Here is a 9,015-nt window from a genome sequence, read left to right on the forward strand (position 1 = left end):
TTTATAAATATGTTAAAGAATAATAAATTTAAATTTTGATATAAAAATTATTATAAATACAAAAGTTAATAATATGAAAAATTTAGAAACAAAAAAAATCTAGTTTTTAAAGTTTTTAATAAATACATCATTTTTATAAATATATATTTACATAATTTAGTTTATTTTTAAAATTATACTATTCATTAATTTTTTTACAATATTTTTCCAATTAATAAAACAATTCTTTTGTAACTAATACAAGTTTTATAAATATGTTAAAGAATAATATAGTTAATTTTATAAATATGTTAAACAATAATATATTTAAGTTTTGATATAAAAATTATTATAAATACAAAAGTTAATAATATGAAAAATTTAGAAACAAAAAAAATATAGTTTTAAAAGGTTTTAATAAATACATAATTTTATAAATATATATTTACATAATTTAGTTTATTTTTAAAATTATATTATTCATTAATTATAATTTTATATTTTTTATTTGAATTTTGGCGACATTTTCTGACTGTCGGCATTGGACTTTTATTAACTGTCGGCGTTGGGGTCAATAGCGACACATTTTAACTGTCGACATTGGTCTCGAATTAACTGCGGCGTTGGGGTCAATAGTGACACATTTTAACTGTCGGCATTGGTCTCGAATTAACTGTCGGCGTTGGGGTCAATAGCGACACATTTTAATTGTCGGCATTGGTCTCGAATTAACTGTCGGCGTTGGGGTTAATAGCGACAGTCAAAAGCAACGGTGACAGTTATTAGCTGTCGACGTTGGTCTCTATGCTTACAGTTTTTAACTGTCGGCGTAGAGTCCCGCTAAGCAATTACGACAGTCAACATAGTTGACTGTCGTGGTAGGGTGTCGGGAAAGCCCAGTTTTGTAGTAGTGAATCAAATTAAAAAGCAACTACATATATAGTTACTTTTTAAATATAACACATAAATTGCTTATTACGCTTATTGAAGATACATTTCCATTTTTTTATAAACAAAGCTGAAAATAAATTTAATAGTAAAATAAAAGTTACTTTTCAAATAAAACACAAAAACAACTCATCCCCATCATCTTCTTCGGCGACGTCAAGAAACCCCCAACATCCAATGAGTGACTAGGTTTTGTTCCTCTTGAAAAGCTTGATCTAATGGTGCCACCTCGACATCCAATGTGGCCGGAGATTTCTAGAAAAGAGTGTTAAAATTTCGTCGAAGTCGTATTTGACCGACGCGTGCAGTGGCTTCCGACGAATGATGACGATGAAACTTTAGGCGAAGCTTCCTCGGCAGCTGCTCTTCCTAATGGTCTGGCACATGTACGGAATGGATGCTATTGTGGTCAACGAGATCTCAAAACAAGAGAGAGAATAGATTAAGTTACATTAAATTTTAAAAAAACGGTATACAAAACGTTAAATATGTAATTAAAAAAATAATGGTAAAATTGAAAATAAAATGCAAAACCAATACGAGATGTAATTTTTAAAAAAAAGTTTTGGCATTTAAGTATAAAAGAAGTGAAACTTTTGATACTTTTCTAAATTTAGCTGCAAATTTTCTTATTATTAATCATTGTTAATATTGAATGAATGTTGAAAGTGATAATAACTCTTAACTATTTTTTCTAAATTATTATTCTCAGTGCAATTGTCTTGTTCATTATTTTATGTTATTATTTTTAATTTCAAAGTTTAAAATCTAATTTTTAATTCTTTTTTCAATTTTGAATAATAAATTAAATAGTAGTTCTTGTGTGTTCGACATTTATTTACCGTTATACTGAAATAGTTAGAAAAAAATTAAAAAATAAAATATAATTAAACTTGGTAGGGCATACCACACGAATTAATTTTTTGATAAGTATGATTTTTTATGATTTAAAACTAATTGAATTTAGCTAAGATCGCATAACTGTAGGATATTACTTTCGAGATTATACATGTGGGCAAAGTGATCTTAATATTATTTTCGTATGAATAAAATAATAAGTATCACTTATATATTATTTTAAACAAAGGTAGAATATTGATTTTTGACTATGTAGCCTAGTTATGGTTATTATATACTTGGGGCATGACACAATCAATTAATTTACCTGCGCAAGAACCAAATTTTATCATGAGAAAACCAAGCATATTGACAAATCGATTGAATTGGGTGAGACATAAGATATATGATCATTTTTTATAACTCGAAAAAGTGTCTATAAAAGACAACCTTTAACTATTATTAAGCTCAATGATTCATGAGCTTACTCAACATATTTGCAGCTTGAAATAACATGATGCTCTTAGAGCTTGGACATTAACCGTCAAAATATTTAAGACTTCCAAGTTGTAAGAATTAAGGTGTAAATTTGTGGTAAAGATCATCACAACTTATTTTCATTGGTCAACAACTTTATTATTTTTTTAAAGGTCGGCATGAATTTCATTGGTTGTTGACTTTAGTTATCCATATTATTCTTTCAAGATCGTCGGCTCATCTTCTACAAAAGGGTCTTGTTACAATTGTTCAAATGCTAGAAAATCAGAGAGAACTTACAAGAGAGAGAGAGAGAGAGCAAGATTGTAGTGTGAATCTTGGAGATCACGGTTAAGAATTCTGAGTGTTGCTCTTTCTGACGTTCTGAGTTAAGTGAGAAAGAGTTGAATCATGTTGTCGATGGTGTGTGTGAAAGATTACATTTCAGAATTGAGTTGAAAATGAACACGTGTATTTCTCTTGCATTGTACCGATTGTACTTTGATGACTCAAGCTAGTGGAGGAGCTCTAAATTGGATGTAGGACACTTATATTGTTTCTTTTTTATTCTTGGTATTTGCACTAACATTTCAGGTGTCAATCTAGGAGCCTATTATGGGTGATATAATTTGCAACAAATAAATTATATCAATTATAAATTTAGTAAAATTTAAATTAGATATATGAGGTATTTGGCAAATTGGTTAGTTTGCCTACTCCTAGAGCTGTGTACATGAAAAAACAAAATATACATATATATTTAGGGGCTAAAGAGATAATTAACAAGAAATCAGGACAAGAGGTTCCTATTCCATGCAAATGGCTGTTAAAAACGTAAGAAAACAAAAGAACAGTTTGAATTAAAATAATCTTAAGTAGTTTGACGTATAACAAAACGCTTTCTTGTATATTATCTTTCCTTACAAATAGCCGATTTGAGTGGTTATTCATTCAAACCAAAAACCACTCCTCATATTAATTCATTATTTATTAATTAACACAACATACTTTTAATCATTAGAAGCAAGAGTTAACAAAAAGACACAAGGCAGAACTAAAAAAATAAAAATCAGATGGAGTACTACGTTAACACTTTCTTTCTCCTCTCCATGGTCACCATTCTACTCTCCCATTCGCCACAACCCATCATCGCAGCCGACGACAACAAACAAAAAGGTGGCCACCACATAGGCCACAAGCTTATCTCGAAGGTGTGCCAGAATGCAGCCCATAAAGATTTCTGCAATTCAATGCTTCAATCCGATCCCAACATCCACAACGCCAACCTACCTGGCTTAGGGCTCATTGCTCTCCGGCAAGCGGCGTCTAACGCTTCTGATGTCTCTGAGTACGTGAAGACCTTGTTAAACGATGCCAACGTCGACCCTGAAGTCCAGGACGGCGCCTCGGATTGCCTCGAATTCTACATCGACGCGGCCGAGCAGCTCGAAGATTCCGTCACCGCTCAGGTAGCCAAAGCCTATAAAGACGTCGAAACTTGGGTCAACGTCGCCATCAGTGATTCCAAATCATGTGACGCCTCACTTACTGGATATGAGTCTGTGTTGGGCGGGAAGAGCGAAGTATTTCGTTGGCTTTGCGATAATGCTTTGACCATCAATAAGATTTTGGTCAATCGAAAACATTGAAATAGTGTGCGAGCGTTGCCGTTTGTGCAAATGAGCTGTCGTTTCATTTAGTGTATTTGATCAACGATCCATGTAACGTTTAGCCCGTATGTAAATTAATATGAGGTTAAATTGTGTTTGGTTGGTTGATGTATATGAGTATGTGATCTATAGTACTTTCTGGTCATCTATTCTCTGCTTGCAAACGAAATCACGAGCTATCTAGCTAATATATATAATATTTATATATACAAGGATATATTCTGAATTTCGAACAGTGCCTGGTTTGATGCAATAAAATGCATGGTTTGGAATATTTGTACGTAAATTGAATTATCAGTATTAATTTTAACACTCGTAATTATTTTTGACAAACATATATTTAGCGCATTAAATATTGTTAGAAGTAATATCAACCAAGAACAATTATATGTATGTAAATATATATCAAGCTAATATTTGCTTAGAGCTGAAATTCATGGTAAGCACATTACTGCTTATAATTGAAAATGTTAATAATGTCATTCAGTCTATAAGACTATAAACAACTTAGAAGAAAAAAAATGAAATTTTCCCGGTATACAAATTTGTCGTCAGCCATCCTAAGAGCATGCACTACCAATCCATGAGTAGCCTTATTAGTTGCACGACATACATGCATCAAGGACACTCTTGGAGAATTAGACAACAAACTTGCAATATTCTCTTAACAATAAACCTAAGCCGTAGCAAAAAGAGAATCGTTTGAAAAAAGCAATCACGACAGCTAAACAATCTGATTCAACAAAACTCAAAGGAAGACCATATTGAAATATTAACACAATATGAGCATCATAAATGCACAAAACTGGTTCTACACAATCAATAGATGCTCACAATCAATCTTAGAACACATTCTATTTAGGGCATTAATTAGACAATTATGAGAACATATCTCCCATATTGTTCATTCCTTCTAGAGTCATTTCCACACTTTCAAAATCTGCCAAAACACACAAAACACATAAGATCAAATGCAATAGTTTCTATAGAAAGCCAATTGAGAGCAACCCTATAACGTCCCAAATTACCTATTAAGGCTTAAGGTCTTGATTAGGGGGTCAGGATGGAAATTTATGGATATTATATGTTTATGTGATGTATATGTGTGTAATTATGTGATTACGTGAGTTATATGATAATATGACTAGATATGCACACTACTACAAAATACCTTTTACGGGTCACCTGTTTAGGACACGCATCTAAATGCAAGTTTTTAAAAATACATTTTAGGACTCGCAATGAGTGTCCTAATAAAATATGTGAGTCCTAAAATATCATAAGGAAAGAAAATTGGTTAAGTGACTTTTAAGGACTGGCTTTGCAAGCCCTGAAAGAGTATTGAGCAAGCCCTAAAAACTTTTAATTAGAAAAGGATAAGAGAGACAATTTTTTTCGAATTGGGCTGTGTTTTTCATTGTAAAATCGAAATGGGGATTTTTAGTATTATGGTTCATTAAAATTTTTTAGTTGCAAGCACTAAAACAATTTTGCTCAAATCCCTAATCTCTACCGGTGCATGCCTCTCTCTCTCCCCCTCACACTCAGTCTTGCGTTTCTCTCTCCCTTGCTCTTTGTCTTAATCTCTCTCTCACAGTCTCCTTGCTCTCTCACCCTTGCGCCGTTGGAGCATACCACGACCACGCCCCTACTGAAGCCTCCCTCACGCCGGTACTCATGCAGCTGAAGCACACCATGACCACGCACGTGCTGAAGTTGTTGAGTATCTCGTCCCTCCTCCTCTCTATTTATCTCTCCCGCTGGCTATGAGCAAGAACATGAGACTTATGTTTGTCTCTGTGAGATATAGTTTGTTTGTTTGTTTTTCTTTTCAGATTTCAATTTAATATCGAGAAAACATTTTGAATATTATCAATATATATATATGCTTGTGTTGGAATTATTTCTAAAATTCTGACTTTCATATGTATGGGCTTCTCTTACTGATTTATATATCTATGAATGTCTTTTGTTAATACAACGATGTGAAAAAGAAGGAGAAGATTGGCCTAAGATTCAACACATCACACAAGTGAAATTGGATTATAAACTTGTCAAATAAATAATGCAATGATCTATATGTATTCAGGTATGTTTTCTTCTTTTTACTCATTTATTTTATTGGACGAATAGCTATTAACTCAATGTCAATGCAACAATGAATCAAAAAACCAAATTTAGTTATACTAATTCATTTAGTTTTAATTTTAAAAATTATTTTAAAATATTGCAATGTGTGTTTTCGGTTTTAATTTTCAAAATTATCCTAAAAACAGAGATATTTATTTGTTGTTTATTAATGAAAAAATTAACCATTTCTTGTACTAACCAAATGATCAATGGGTCAGATGAGTTGAAAGCATGAACTATATCAAACGGTTGTAAAGTTGATGATTTGGCGGAGTATCTTTGTGGCCACGTAAGTTCATTTTGAGTTTTTCTTTTTTCTTTTAAAAATAAATGAAAGAGCTTTATATTGAGAAAGATTCCAAGTTTATTAGCTTGAATACTATTTTTATGTAGGTTTCCACTTTTTTGATACAATTTTTGTTAGGATCTTTACTCTTTATTGACTAAACAGTCCAGTATATATAATTTTTGTTGTCTAATTTATTTAATTTTTTTGCTCTATTAGGCTCAGATCTAATGTGTGTGCTAATTAGTGCTATTCATATATGGACTAAACAAGTCTGTTTTAGAAATGTGGTGTAAATCCTACACCCTTAAAGAACAGCAAAACAAGAAAGAGTAATGCAGAAACATAGAATCGAAAATGATAAAACTTTAAAACCGAAAATAACACCAAACACATTACTTGGTTCAGCTCAACTAAAAGCCTACATCCAAGGTAGAATAGTCCCAAAAAATGGCTGATTAGACTTTATTCTTTCTTGAGTATCAAGTACAAAATTACACAAAGGGAGACTTGCTCCATGTACAAACACTCTACAAAAAATGCTCTAAAAAACATAACAAACAAACGCTGAAAAAATTCTCTACTGAATCTCTTAACCCCAAATGAGAGTAGTGAAGACAATATATATATAGGCTTCTATGGTAGCTAACGTACCGACTGTATTACCAGAATTTTGAACTTATTGGAATAAAAGAATTGCTACATCAACTGTCACTTAAGTGGCATATCAAGTCATACAATGTAGAGAAGAGAGCTAGTTTGATTTGATTTCAAGTTTAATGGGTTCGATTTAATCTTCCCAGCCTTATAATCAATCATGTTGTTGTGGATTTCACCTTTTTCAAGGCACTGCTATTTTTGGGTACTAAACAAGTCACCACTTAATTAATAGATTGTGGTTTTGATTAGATTTGGAGCTAGTGCTTTTGAGATCTCTAGAGATATAGCTATTGAAGCCAACGAAGTTCTTATTGCCACAAGGAGTCCTGATGTGAAAGTGGGAAAGTTGGAAAACCACAACATTATATTGCAGCATATGATGGTATGCTGGTCTCTTTGAATCTGAGCATATCTACCTTAACATATCATAAATTTTTATGTTTTTACAATATATGGAAATAACATTTTTCATTATCAAGGAATAATATAATCACTTTTAGGATAGATTTGGATTGAAACTATTCCTTAAATAATTTTGGGATTAGTGTTTCCTCTAATCTTGTATGAATCTTGAATGCCATGTTTAGAAGTTCCTTATCCTAATATATATTTTTGTGTTTATATCTCTGTTTATGTGACTCTATGGTCATGATAACCTTTCGCTACATTGTGACCAACTTTTGTTATTATACTAAGTAGGCTTTGGAAGTCATACTGATTTAAACATTGCAATTGAACATATAGATCATGTTTGTGAAGATGGTAAAGTTGCTTTTCAAGATGGATCCTCAGTTTGTGCTGATACCATTTTCTATCGTACTGGGTGAACTTCAAATAACTTATTTTTATTTATATTTGAAACAATCTCTTGTAGTTTCTTCACGCTTGAAAGCGGTTATAGACAAAACCAAGTAAGATTAATGACCAACTCAAAACAAATTTTGACTCACTTGTCTATGCTATGTTTACAATTGCAGGTTCAAATATCATTATCCATTTCTTGAAACAAATGGAATTGTAACTGTTGACGAAAATGGTGTTGGACCCTTACATAGTCTTGCCTTTCCTCCAAGCTTGGCTCTGGGACTCACCTTTATTGGTATACCTGTAAAGGTTGGTTATAATGTCGCTCTCTACTGAAAATGGAATCCTTATATATATATAGTAAATATTTTCTTTTAGATTTTGGTTTTTGATGATTTAATGTGCATATTGTTGCAGAGAAAATGGAATCAAATGTGTCGCGGAGTAAGGCATTTTTGTTGTAGCGACGTCAATATGATCCTACAACATCAATTTTGAGCAAGCTTTCTGACTTGCTTTTACTGCAGCAAAGTTCGTGTAATGCTACAACAAAGTTTCAGTGGACAAGGACAGTTCTCTGACTTTTGCTATAGCAAAGTTCGTGTAATACTACAACAAAGTTGCTGTAAAGTCTCAGGAAAAAAAATAAATATATAATATTTTTTTTTATATAGAGGTGGGACCCACTTGAGTCAAAGTCCCATTTTTTTTTCTTTTCTCTCTTCTTCCCCGACTACTCTCTCTCTCTCTATTTTCTTTCTCTTTCTTTCTTTTCTCTCCAAAGCAACGCACGACAAGCTTCAAACCAGCCACCACCAGAGCACCATTTCTAACATGAGCTGGAGCTACAGCTTCCCTGACCGACGACGACGACAACCCCGAAATTTGGTGACCATCGGAGCAAGGAAGCGCATGTACGATCACTCTGAAGTTTCACCATCGAAACTTTGAGGTGACTTTCCGGCGAACTCCGACCACCGTTCCGCGAGTGGGTGGTACTGTTGGAATCAGCGTCGCGAGAGGATCGTCGCCCACTAAGTCATTCTGGTCAACTCGCCATTTTTCTCCAGCGAGATTTTGGGTATCTCCGCCCCATTGGAAGCATTTTTCGCGCGACACCGGAGGTCATTTGCGCAACGAAGCTGTACTTCCGTGATGTGCTCATCGAGAGGATCGTTTTGATATATGCCATGCATATATTCGTCGATCTTTTCGGTACCGCCA

At 33.2% G+C, this 9,015-nt stretch overlaps 1 protein-coding gene across 1 annotated transcript; it reads left to right on the top strand.

Moving 5' to 3' along the window:
- Nucleotides 1-3,314: 3,314 nt before the first annotated feature.
- On the top strand, nucleotides 3,315-8,372 carry LOC133817811 (uncharacterized). The gene is made up of 6 exons (XM_062250417.1): nucleotides 3,315-3,824; nucleotides 7,220-7,369; nucleotides 7,732-7,898; nucleotides 7,965-8,100; nucleotides 8,209-8,235; nucleotides 8,319-8,372. The coding sequence occupies exons 1-6, from the start codon at nucleotides 3,315-3,317 to the stop codon at nucleotides 8,370-8,372; spliced, it is 1,044 nt and encodes a 347-aa protein (XP_062106401.1).
- Nucleotides 8,373-9,015: the final 643 nt, after the last annotated feature.

Source organism: Humulus lupulus, chromosome 1, assembly GCF_963169125.1.
Source record: "Humulus lupulus chromosome 1, drHumLupu1.1, whole genome shotgun sequence".
NCBI lineage: Eukaryota > Viridiplantae > Streptophyta > Magnoliopsida > Rosales > Cannabaceae > Humulus > Humulus lupulus.

Bases quoted from the DNA above. Each gene is read 5' to 3' on its own strand.
- LOC133817811 (XM_062250417.1), top strand. From the start codon at position 3,315: ATGGAGTACTACGTTAACACTTTCTTTCTCCTCTCCATGGTCACCATT. The intron at 3,825-7,219 runs GTATTTCGTTGG...CTTAATTAATAG, and splicing joins TGTTGGGCGGGAAGAGCGAA to ATTGTGGTTTTGATTAGATT. The intron at 8,101-8,208 runs GTTGGTTATAAT...ATATTGTTGCAG, and splicing joins TTATTGGTATACCTGTAAAG to AGAAAATGGAATCAAATGTG.